Source organism: Chiloscyllium punctatum, chromosome 20 (assembly GCF_047496795.1).
Source record: "Chiloscyllium punctatum isolate Juve2018m chromosome 20, sChiPun1.3, whole genome shotgun sequence".
Taxonomy (NCBI): Eukaryota; Metazoa; Chordata; class Chondrichthyes; order Orectolobiformes; family Hemiscylliidae; genus Chiloscyllium; species Chiloscyllium punctatum.
The window spans coordinates 26,878,123-26,891,740 of record NC_092758.1 but is presented as its reverse complement, the minus strand read 5'-3'; the positions used below and the strand labels follow the sequence as shown (position 1 = coordinate 26,891,740).

Genomic DNA, 13,618 nt, shown 5'->3' with positions numbered 1-13,618 from the left:
TAATACACCAAAATAAGTTGCATCTTTGCCAGCATTTTATTCTGCTTTCAAAAATATCCACTGATGCTGGTCTACAATTTCACGCACAGGCCCAGTACTTCAGACCAATTAATTAAAAAGAGAGATTTCACAGGCTACAACTTTAAAGTGAATGTCTTTTGAAAAAAAAAGATGCATTGTTAAAAATCAACCTGTTCAGGCATGTTATGACACACCTCAGAGGACTTGAAAATGGACCTCTGGTCCAGAGTTAAGGAAACTCTATTGCACTCCAAGATGGTTGATGGGTGACCTGATGTTGGCATGTTCATTTTGGGTCATTAGAGAATGATAAACAGGAAACCAAAAGGGACTTTTCTGCTCTTTCATCTAGGGTTCTTAATTTACCTGTGGCAGTAGCCCCAGCTATCTTAACTGACATTAGTTAAGATTTGGATGTGCCAGTGTTAGACTGGGGTGGACAAAGTTAAATATCACACAACACCAATTTATAGTCCAAAAGATTTATTTGGAAGTACAAGCTTTCAGATCATAGTTCACAGAATTCTGTGTCCTACAATCCTGCTCCACTATCTACCTGATGAAGGATAAATGCTCCTACATCCAAATAAACCTGTTGGACTATAACCTGGTGTTGTGTGATTTTTGACATTAGTTAACTCAGTCCTGATCAGAACAAACTCACAAGGTGCAATGACCCATTGAGTGATTTGAAGTGTCACAATTTTTAAACATCAGAGTATTTGAATCATTTAAACTAACAGGCTCGCACTATATAGATGATGCTCATGCTAGGATGATGTCAATACTCACCTACACAAAGAATGTTGAAACAGAAGCCTTGAGATACAGATTTGCCGACTAATTGATCAGGGAGACTGTCAAAACCCACATGACCACTGAGGCTTAGGGTACGTTTCTCTGCAGCCTGGGTACAAAGTAATAAACATATTAAGTATTATAAAAATACAGCAAGCACCTTTTAGATAGTAGTATGCATGCACGCTGTACAAAAAGACCGAAACATACATTGCACCTACCCTCTAGGCCATCTTCAGTGACTAAGCATAAACAGATGGAAACAGTAGATACTGTCTTCTTTGCACATCAAGTTCCCTCATAGGTGGATTATCCAAACACTCAGTTATGTTATTTTATTTCCTACTTCTTCCTTCCACATCATTGTATATTGCACCAAACTGGCAGGAATTAGCAACATATTAACTGAGAAAGGTTGGGATAAATTTTAGCAATGGCTGCAACTGAATAGGTGCCCTCTTGATTAAAAAATGAGAAATGTTCCAATGTGTGACAGGTTAAGCGGTTTGCAATGTTACTGTCTAGCTTGCCTGCCAGACAAACACTTGCTTTGTCCCCATCATTACTACTTTTCAGCCATGGACAAAATCTTCCCAATTTTGCTTGCACCTTTTTTTCTTTGTTACAGGAAGAAACCCACTTGTCACTTTTGTTTCTCCTCCTATTCCTTCTCTACCATTGAAATTGCTAAAGGACTCTACAGTTTAAGATTGCCCCCTTAAAGGCATCTCCCAAATGTGATAAAGTTTTATTCATTTTGGTACTAATTTGCAAATTAATTCCTTAGCACATTCTAGAGTGCATCTCAATTACTAACAGTACAATATAAACCACATGGTTTATTTAATCAGGCAGCTTCACTAATGTTAATCAGTGCCCAACAATAAGACTAAAGATGGGCATTTTCTCATTCCAAAATTTATGTAAATTCCACAAAAAAGTTAATTGCTCATCAAAGCGAGGGATTGAGTATGGGAATGGTTATACAAGTGGGATGACAGATCCAAGTTATGAATAATAGAACACAAGGGTAACACATCATCATTCTAATCTCTAAATTATTGCAGATCCATCACTTTTAGAAGTAAAAGTAAGTGATATGGCTTCTTAAAAATTATAAAGAATAGTAAAATCAGAAACCAAAAACTTTTTCTGAAAAATCTCTGCATACAAATTTCTCATTCGTATTTACTTTTATTTCATTTAAATAGAGGGTGATTTATAATCCATCACAACATTGATTTAATAAAAAATTTAATGCATAACCAGTGAGTTTTATATGAGGTACCCTAACTCCCTTTAATCAGCTACTAACTCCCTTTAATTGAAGCATCACCAAATCTCAACATTTGCTTTATTTTTAGTTGCTCATTATCTTGATCAAGAAGCAAAACTAAATTACTAAGATCCACCACATCCCTTACAAAGTCATAGTAAGATATCTATATTTTACTGGGTTAATACTATCAGTTAGTGTGCAAGTATAACATAGCAGGTCTTTGCACCACAGATTAGCGCACCAGTTAAATGCTGAAAACAGGTCAATGATTGGAGCTTTTAAGTATTTAAAAAGAATCATTAGAGAATTGATGACATCTCTGGAGAAGTATTAGTCTCAGTTGTGAACGTCCACGACTAGCATGCATTTAACTAATCTATGTAAAACACATAGGAGTTATAAAACACACCAGGGATCAACATTAGTTACTGCCAGTGTTTTCTTTTTCAATGCTACTAGAATATATGATGTGTCAATGCATGTTTGTGACCAGCTCTTGTCAAGTGGGTATACAATGCTAAACGTACATAAAACTCAAAACTGCAGGTATCAAGGATTCTTGATAGCAGCCAGGACAAGGACAGCTTGTAATAGCACAAACGTGCTATGGGAACCAACCCAATTTGGGTTTGATTAACAGCTCTATCCACAGTGACAGTGAGGTTAAGTCTTAGATGGTGGAGTGCTTCTGATTATTTCTCTGGTCTCTTTGATGAACAGCTTTACAACTGACAGTCTGCTTATTGTGGGTTTACTGAAACAGTGTCAGGAAGCCTGGTAACTCAGGTCAATGTCATAACTAACAGGCTATGCAAAGGTTGTATTTCATAACATGAAGACTCAGTGACTTGTTTCAGGTATCAACTACCTGCATAGGGTTTAATTAGCATTGTAGAGGCTTTGTTATTTTAATACTACTATTTGTTTCTTCTCTTAATATACTTACTATCATGAACTCACCACATAAATTAGTCTTTTAGTTTTTCGTCTGACCCTCAATCCGCAGTACATATTCTTCAACCACCCAAAACAAGACTATATGCTGGCACATGAACACACAGAGTACAGTTAGTGCCTCTGGATCTCATATTTACTCAATATTGCTTCAGGTAAAGACACAGACTAAATTGGAAGGGATTAGCGGTCAGCTTGCAGTAATTAACAGCCATAGATTGTATTGTAATTATACAGCCTCTAGCATAAATGATGCATCTAACGTTGCAAATCATGCCTTTCCTGCTGACAATTAGCACATTTATCCTTAATGTCTTCAAACAGGCCATTTCTCAAGGTGAAAAGGTTATCATGGTGTTTGTGGATGTGGGTCCAAGGCTGACAAAGATTTGTGTTGTATGTGGCAAAGATATAGAATAGTGAGTGAAGACCATGGGCAGGTAGAAGCATGAAAGGAAACATGGTTCCACAATAGTTAAAAAAAGGTAAAGGTAAAGTCGCCATAGTCCCAGTAGACCATCGGGCTGCTGTTTCAGAGACAGAAAGAGAGAGAGAGAGCACGCGTGAGAACGAGAGACAGCAAGAACTGGTCACATAAATCTAAAATGGAGAATTGATAGACTGAATTTCATCTAAATTTGATCAACATGGGATTGTCAGAAGACCAACATCCTGTGTCCAAGGATTCACAACTGGTCCTTGGAAATTAAATACACAAAATAAATACTGAATCTCTTCCCAATTGGGCAAGTGTCAGTAGCCTTCAAAAATGAATATTGTTGCTCCAGGCATAGGGATAATTATTATAGCACAGTCTTGAGTGCAATCTAAACAATGGTTGCTTCAATATTTCAGCTAAAACATTACAAAAGCTTCTATTACATTGCCTGGTACTATCAGATCCAGAAAAACAACACTATTCTCCAGCTATTCATAGTAAGTAGATGAACAACTCTAATGGAGGAAAACATCTTTCAACTGAAGAACGATTAAAGGGAATCATAGAACCCCTACAGTGTGGAAACAGGCCCTTCCACCCAACAAGTCCACACTGACACTCTGAAGAATAACCGACCCAGACCCATTTCCCTACCCTATTATCATATATTTACCCCTGACTAACGCACCTAGTCTGTATATCCCTGAACACTTTGGGCAATTTATACAAGGAGAATGTTTGGGAGTTGGAACTTATTGCCTGAAAAATATGGAAAAGACAGAAACACTCAATTGAAAAAAGTACATGGATATGCATTTGGAGTGCTATAATCTATAGGGCTATGAATCCAAAGTTGGAAAGTGACATCAGCCTGGCTGGATTGTCTTTTCAAGGAATCACAGACACCATGAGTCAATTGGTCATATGCTGCAAATTTTCTCTGAGGCAAGTTTAAACCCTTCAAAATTCTTCAAACAAACTTCTAAGATCACAAATCCAAATGATTGAGTCTTCAGAATCTATAAACAAGAGAGCGCTGCTGGCTCTCTAAAGGTTTTGCAGAATTAGCCAAATTTTGCAAATTAAGGTTGAGAAACAGAGACCATTGATTGCACACTGAAGGCAGCCTGGTAACTGTGAAATTACAATCCTACCTAAAATGTTTTGCTGCACTGATGCATTTCCTTTCACAGCTCACCATTGTTTAGAAGACTTGAGTAAATTTGCTAATTACTTTAAATCTATGCCCATTGGTTATTGACTTCTATTAAGGGAGCTCTGTGGAATCAGCTATTTACTCATCAACTGCAGATATCCAACTGGCTATGGAATGGAATTATGGAAAGAGGAAAGGAACAAAAAAAATGCTTAAACAAATCTTGAAGTAACTTTGTTTATACATTGTATAAGATCTAGATCACAATTTTAGTTTTGACAGTCCTATTATAAAGAGAAAATATTTGTTGCCTACCTTAAGACAATATCTAACCTCTCCAAACTGAATTTCAAAGCATATCAAATTATACATCATTATGCTCATTCCAATTTTTAAACAACCCATATTTGTTTACACTTTTTACAAATTCATTCATGGGACATGGGTGTCATTGGTTTGGTCAGCATTTTTGCCATCAAAAATTGCTCTGGAAAAGGTGTGGGAAGCTGCCTTTTCAAACTGCTGCAGTCATTGTGGTGTAACTACACATCAGTGCTATTGGGAAAGGAGCTCCAGGACCTTTGCCCAGGAATAATGATGGAATAGCAATATAGTTTCAAGCAATGATTATGAGAGTCTTGGACACTGTGGTGTTCCCATGCATCTATTAATTTTGACCTTCCAGATGGTAGAGGTTGCAGATTTGCAAGGTGCTGTCACAGGGGCCTTGGTGAATTACTACAGTGCATCTTGTAGACAGTAAAAACTTCACATAATGTGCAGTGTGATGAAGGGAGTGAATATTGAACATGATGGATATGATATCTGTCAAGCCTGGAAAATAATTAATATAGTGGTTGATAAGCACCAGAAACATGGGGTGACTGTGTGGAATGCATATTCTCCCCGCATTTGTGTGGGTTTCCTTCAGGTGCTCCAGTTTCTTCTCAGTCCAAAGATGTGCAGGTTAGGTGGATCAGTCATGCTAAATTGTTCATAGTATCTAGGGATGTATAGGTTAGATGAAGTAGAGTAGGAAATTGCTCAGGATGGGATGCTGTTTGGAGGGTCAGCATGGACTCAACAGGCTGAATATCCTGCTTCCACACTGTAGGGATTCTATTTTTCTATATGGGTTTTGCCTCCAGTTGGTAATGTATTTGCCTGATGTGACAATACTTATATTATCCCACATGACATAAGAAATGATGTAATGTGGTGCTGAATCACCAAAACATGCAAATACTACAGTCACAGGCACATCAATGTCTAGACTCACATTAAATTATTAATGTGCAAAGAGCAGCATGCTTTCAATAGCACTTAATGCTCACAGTGATGACATTAAAGTAAAGTCTATCTTTATGTCATAATTGCATATAATCTGAGGATACCATGAACACATCTCAAAAAGTATATTGACATACCGAAAGTGAGATACAAGGCAGTGTCAAGCTTCTTAAGTATTGCAGCAGAAGCATTCATATACACAATTATACAGCATCCCACCCCATGCCTGACTTGTGCTTTGTAGACAGTTAACAGGCAATGGGAAACAAGGGAGAAGAGTTACCTGCCACAGCACATGCTCTTGTAGCCTGTGTGTTTCTATAGCTGGTCCACTTCAGCTTCGAGTCGACAGTAACCTTCAGGATGTTGATCGCAGGGAATTCAGTGATGGTCATGCCAGTCAACATAAAGGAGTGATGACTAGATTATTTTTCTTGTTGGAGATGGTCATTGTCTGGCACTTGTCAGCCCAAACCTGGACACTGTCCAGGTCTTGCTGCATTTGGATATGAATTACTTCAGTATCAGAGGAGTTCTGAATGGTGCTGAACATTGTGCATTCATCAGTAAACATCTCTGCTTCTGATCTTGTGATGACAGAAGGCTATTGATAAAGCAGTTGAAGATTTTTGGGTATTAGACCCTGAGAAACCCATGTACAGATGTCCTGGAGCTAAAACAATAGACTTCCAACAATCATAGCCATCTTCCTTTGTGTTACATTTTGATTGCAATCAGTGAAGAAAGGTTTCTGCCCTCTCCCAAACTCTGCCCAATTCCCATTGATTCCAGTTTTGCTATTGAACCTCAATGCCACATTCAATTAAATTTTGCTCTGATGTTAAGGGCAGTCACTCTCACTAATGGGGTTCAGCTCTTTTGCCCATGTTTGGCCAAGGCTGTAAGGAGTTCTGGAGCCAAGTAGTCCTGGCAGAACCCAAACTGAGAACCAATGAGCAGGTTATTCCTTTTCAAGGGAAACCTGCCAACAACACCCATCACTGTTTTGTTGTGATTGAGAATAGGTTGCGTTTGATACGTGTGTGTGTGTGTGTGTGTGTGTGTGTGTGTGTGTGTGTGTGTGTGTGTGTGTGTGTGTGTGTGTGTGTTTCGTTCGGGACATACCTGGGCAACTTATAAGCTGTACGGGATCACTTGTCTGAGTGCATGGTTAATGTGGAGCACGTGTCTTTAGCACTATTGTTGGAATGTTACAAGCCGCCGTCCTTCTGGAGTATCCAGTGTTTTCAGCCTTTTCTTGATATCATGAGAAGTGAATTTAATTAGCAAAAGCCTGGCATCTGTGATGCTGCAGACCCCTGAAGGAGGCAAGGTGTATAATCTATTCAACACTTCTAATGGAAGAATTTTTCAAAATATTTCATCCTGGTCTTTTTTACTGATGTGTTGGGCTCTCCCCATCATTCAACTTGAGGAGATCTGTGGAGCTGCCTTCTCTTGTTGGTTGGTTAGTAATCCAGTTGTATCCACGATTGGATAAGACAAAACAGGTGAGCTTAAATCTGATCTATTACTTACAGAATCACTTAGCCCTGTCTATTGCATGCTGCTTTGCCAGTTTGACAACTAATTTTTAAGTATGCCTGGTACTACTCCCAGAATTGCTTCTAGCATTCTTCAGTGTATCAGGTTGATCTCAGCCTGCTAGTAACAGGAGACTGGATGAAACATTGGGCCACATTGACAGATTGTGGTTGAAAATAATTCTGCTACTGCTGCTCATGGCACACGGTGCCTTATGGATGCCCGGTGTTGAATTATTCCATTTGAAATCCATCCCATACAAACACTGGCAGTGTTACACAACACAATGGGTGGCATCTTTAACATGAAGATGGGACTTTGTCTTGACAATTACTATCCAATGATCATTTCTGCAAATACTGTCATTGATGGATGCATCTGCAACAGATAGATTTCGGAAGATGAGATTAAGTAGATTTTTCCCATTTCTGACAAAGGATCACTGGACTTGAAATATTAACTCTGTTTCTCTCTATATATAAGCCGCTAGATCTGCTGAGTTTCTCCAGCATTTTGTTTTTATTTGAAGTGTTTCCTGAAGTATTTCCCTCTGGTTGATTCCCTTATCACCAATTGCAAAATCAATCAGCAGTTGCATCTTTTAGGAAGTGGTCAACTCGGTCAGTCGTATGGACATTGAAGTTCACCTGCCCCAAGAATATTTTCTATGCTCTGGTCATCCTCAGCATTTCTTTTTGGTACTGTTCAACATGGAGGAGCAGTGATTCATCAGCTGAGGGGTTGCCGTATGTGGTAATCAGGAGGCTTCTTTGCTCAAACCTGCCTGATGGCACTAGACTTCATAGATCCAGAGTTAATGTTGAGAATTCTCACGCAAATTTCTTCTCAGCTGTATACCACTGTATCGCCACCTCTTCTGGGTCTTTCCTGCCAGTAGGGCAGAACATACCCAGGGATGGTGATGCTTGAGACGTTGTCTGTAAGATATAATTCCAGGGATATGACTCTGTCAACCCATTGTTTGACTAGTCTGCGAGACAGCTCTCCCAACTTTGGCACTAACCCTGGATGTTGGTAAGGAGGACTCTGCAAGGTCAACAGAGCAGAGTTTGCTATCATAATTTCTGGTGTCTTGATCAGGGCTGGGTAGTCCATTCAAGCTTCTGAACTGTAACAGTATGACTTTGTAACAGTATGAATGAGCTGTCAGATCAATTCAGAGGACAGCTAAGAGTCACTCACAATGCTCTGGGTCTGGAGTCACGTGTTAGTCAGACCAGGAAAGGGCTGTGGATTTCCCTTATTAAAAAGGACATGTGTGAACCGGATATTTTTTAATTGCATTCAAATGTCACCATCTGCCATGGAGAGATTTGAACTCCTATTTGTCGAGCATTAGCTTAGATTTCTGGATTACTGATCACCATTACCATTATACCACCACGTGCCCAAGGAATCTCTGGAGATTAAGTACACCAATTTAACCTTGCAGGAAGATATTAAAAATTGGAAATATAGAACAGAGAGATCCATATAAATGACTGTGCAAACTCCACACAGACATTCTCCCCATGTCTGCGTGGGTTTTCTCCAGGTGCTCTGGTTTCCTCCCACAGTCCAAAGATGTGCAGCATAGGTGAATTGGCCATGCTAAATTGCCCGTAGTGTTCAGGGATGTGTAGGCTAGGTATATTAGTCAGGAGAAATGTAGAGTGATAGGGTAGGAGAATGGGTCTGGGTGGGATACTGTTCAGAGGGTCAGTGTGAACTTAGAGTCATAGAGATGTACAGCATGGAAATTGACTCTTCGGTCCAACTCATCCATGCCGACCAGATATCCTAACCTAATCTAGTCCCATTTGCAAGCACTTGGCCCATACCCCTCTAAATCCTTCCTATTTATATAACCATCCAAATGCCTTTTAAACACTAATTGTACAAACCTCCATCACTTCCTCTGGAAGTGCATTCCATACACGCACCAAGACTTATTGGGCCAAATGGCCTGTTTCCACACTGTAGGGATTCTATGATTCTATGCATAGTCAGACGTTCAGAAAACAACAACTGCTGGTAACTGCTTCTGGTCAAAAGGACTGTGACCAGCTTGACAGAATACTGAAGTCATTCTGATACCAGCTTGTAATTGCTGTTCTGTACGCCCACACAAACCGGAAGTTCCTTTTTATAAACCCTTCAGCAGAGCAAGCACAAACCAAACTGTCATACGCAGCCTCTTATGTTAAAATGTCTTAAGTTATAGTTTAAAATTTATGGAGTTAGCAATTTTAATATTACATGGGAAAGCTGGTGAAGTTCAGCTGCTGATTAATGCTTTTGTCAGTTAATCATCCTTAAGACCATATTAAGATCATTGTGGAATATATTTGACAAACAATTTTCTTCCTGCATTAAACCAAAAAAGGTTTAAACTGATAACAGGCATCCGTTCATACTACACTTGAAGCTATAAATCAAAAAAGTTATTTTTATTTTGACTTTAAACTAATCTTATTTGATTCACATTAACCCCAAGGAAAGACTGCTTTGCGCAAAATCAATAACTGCTAACCACAACATCCGAGGAATTGTGTGCAGACAACAATATATTTGGAGTTGTCAAAGGACTGTTTTCATTCTAAAATGCTATGCGTGCCTGTCTCTGTCTGTCTGAGAGTTACAAACCCGTGCACATGGATCAGACTACCGTGATGCTAATTAAGATTAGTTTAGCAATACATAAACAAATTGAACACAAAAACAAACCTCAAGCAAAATTTAAGTCAGGAGATAGAAAAGATATGCAAGGCATTAATACAATAATCATTGGAATCTTCACTATGCAGGGAGACTGAGAAAATCAGTTTAGTAGTGGATCTCAAGAAACGGAAGTCATGGAATGTCAACATGATGTTTTGGCGCAACTTGTGATAGACCCCATTAAGAAACAGACAATTTTGAATTTGGTGATGTGTAATGAGACAGACTTGATTAAGGAGCTTAAAAAGGTGAAGGAACCCTGACAGGGCAATGACGATAATGTGATAGAATTCACCCTTCAGTTTGAGGGGGAGAAGATAGAATCAGATGCGATGGTATTAAAATTGAGTAAAGACAACTACAGAGACATGAGGGAGGAGCTGGCCAAAGTTGGGGATCCTAGCAGGGAAGACAGTGGAGCAGCAATGGACAGGGATTCCTAAGGGTAATTCAGGAGGCACAGCACAAATCTATCCTGAGGAAAAAGAATCATACCACACGGAGGATGAGGCAACCATGGCTGACAAGGCAAGTCAGGGATAGTATAAAAGCAAAAGGAAAACCACATTGTGGTAAGGACTGTTGGGAAGCTAGAGAATAAATCCAGCACAGGATAACTAAAAAAAACTGGGGCAGGAGTTTGAAATAAGAGGGTAAGTTAGCTAGTAAGTGAAGACTGCAAGAGTTCTTTTCAGATATATAAAAAAGGTAAGACAGATGAGAGAGAGAGGCAAGAGTGGTCACTAAACTGCTGGAAAATGAAACTGGAGAAGCAGAAATGGGGAACAAAGAAATGGTGAAAGAACTGAATAGGTACTTTGTATTAGTCTTAACGATGAAAGATGCCAGAACTTCAAGAAAGTCAAGGAACAGAGATGAGTGCAAAGGCTCACCTCTGGGGAAGCTGAAAAGTCTGAAAGTAGATAAATAACCTGGGCAAGATGGATTATGTCCCAGTGTTCTGAACGTGATAGCTGAGGATATTATGGAGGCTTCAGTGGTAAGCTTTCAGGAATCACTGGGCTCAGGGAGGGCCCCAGAGGACTGGAAAATGCATAATGTAATGCCCCTGTTTAAGAAAGGAGGGAGACTGAAGACAGGAAATTACAGACTGATTAACCTGACCTTGGTCATTGGTAAGGTTTAAGATTCCATTATGAAAAGGAAGAGTTTACAGAGTACTTGGAAGTCTATAGTAAAATTGGGCTGGGTCATCATGGATTCATCAAGGCAAGGTCATGCCTGATAAATCTGTTCTAATTCTTTGATGACATAATGAGCAAGTTAGACAAAGGCGAGCCAATGCACGTTATCTGTACGCATTTCCAAAAGGCCTTTGATGATGTGTTGGACAGAAGACAGTGAAATAAGATAAGAGCCCATTGTGTTAGAGGTAAGGTACTGGCAAGGACAGAGGTCTGAAGTGACTGGCAGAAGGCAGAGAGTATGTATAGAAGGGGTTTTTGTCAGGACGGCAACAGGTGACTCATGAATTTGATGATTAGTCTTGGGATCACAACTATTTATGTTATATATTTACAATATGGACGAATGAACTGAAAGCACTGATGCTACACTTGCAGATGACACAAAGATAGGTAGAGGGACAGATAATGTTGAGGAAGCGGGGAGGCTACAGAAGAACTTGGACAGGCTGGGAGAGTGGGCAAAGTGGCAGATGGAATGTGGGAATGTGAGAGGTTATACACTTTGGTAAGAAGGGCATAGACTACTTACTAAATGAGAATGAAATTGGAATTCCAAAGCACAAAGTGACATAGGACTCTTAGTTCAGGATTCTCTGAAAGCTAACATGCAAGCTCAGTTGGCAGTTAGGAAGGGAAATGCAATGTTAGCATTCATTTTGAGAAGGCTAGAATACAAGAGTAGAGATGTACTGCTGAGGCTGTATAAAGGTCTGGTCAGAGTGCATTTGGAATATTGTGAGCAGTTTTGGGCGTGGTATCGAAAGAAAGTTGCGTTGACCTTGGAGGAGGCCTAGAGGTAGCTTACAAGAATGACCATGGAGATGAAGGGCTTGTCACATGAGGAGCAGTTGCAAGCTCTGGTTCTATACTTGACAGAGTTTAGAAGGACGAGGGGGTGACTCTCATTTAGGATTAGAGAACGGAGAGGACAGAACAGAGTAAATGTGGAGAAGGTGTCTCCACTTGTAGGAAAGACTATGACCAGAGGACATAGCCTCAGACTGAAGGGATGATCCTTCAGTGTGGAGGTGAGGTGGAATTTCTTCAGCCAGTGGGTGGTGAATCTACATAACAGATAGCTACAGGAAAATGTAGAGGGCAAATCATTTAGTGTATTTAATGCAGAGATGGGTTCTTGATTAGTAAGGGCATCAAAGTTACAGGGAGAAGGCAGGAGAATGGGGTTAAGAAACACAATCATGATCAAATACTGAAGCTCTTGATGGGGCTGAATGGCCCAATTCTGCTCCTATCGTTTGATCTTATTTTTACATGTATTTGGATGGCACAATATCCAAATTGATTTCAGCTACTTTTGTTCAGAGCATGCAACCTTTCCCTCCATCTCCACACCCTTTCCTATTTTCTTCAGCTGCTCTGTGATACCCCAGACATTCCTTCTGCTTATTGTATGGACACCAGATCACGATCCCAGACTGTTGTTAAATCAGTCACTCAGCCAGACACTTAATGAGGATCTGATATTTTTATCATTGTGCAGAGCATCCTTGTATTTGCCCACTTCAATGCTTCCTTCTCTTTCCCCAACAGATGCAGATGCTCATTACCCAATTCTACAACAAAATTTGAAAATCAAATGCATGAAACCGTGTCCTGCTATTAATGACAGCATACATTTGTAATTACTTTCAAATCCACCTGCTTGGAGTTTTATGACACTCCCAGGGCAGGTAGGACTTGAACCTGCACCTTATGGCACAGAGGTAGGGGCAACTATCATTGTGCCACAAAGCCTCTTGCTGTCATGAGCCATCAATTGAGATTTGACCTTTCTGCAAAGCACAGGAGTTACCAACACTCACATAGACTGGATTCAACTCAATAAGAGATGGCATGAGAGTGAACTGTAGTGTTGGTTTGGTAAGGAGGAGGAATGATGTGAATTTGCATCAAAATAATTTGTTTTTGCATATCATTAAAATGTCCCACCCTCTATGCATCAGTAACCGCAGGAAGTTCTCCTAGTAAGGAAGAGAAAGCACTAAGGTGTGAAGGAAATCCAATGAAGCCTGCAGAATTGTACAGTTGGCAGCAATAACACTGCTGGGCTTACAGGCTGCAGACAGTTTTAAACTAAAAATAACATACAAAGCTAGTGAGAAGCTGAAGCCAAAGTCAATTGCCTTGGAGGATTTTATTCACCTTCAGGATCAAGATTAGAAATACAAAATCTCAAATTGACAGTC

The 13,618-nt window shown here is 39.8% G+C and overlaps 1 protein-coding gene across 1 annotated transcript in view; it reads right to left on the bottom strand.

Annotated features, from left to right (window-relative positions):
• The window catches only part of LOC140491980 (septin-8-B-like), an 89,376-nt gene that overhangs the window by 30,587 nt on the left and 45,171 nt on the right, over nt 1-13,618 (bottom strand). Inside the window, exon 2 of the mRNA XM_072590542.1 lies at nt 814-928. Coding sequence (XP_072446643.1) covers nt 814-928 — 115 coding nt within the window. The remainder of the gene's footprint in view (nt 1-813; nt 929-13,618) is intronic.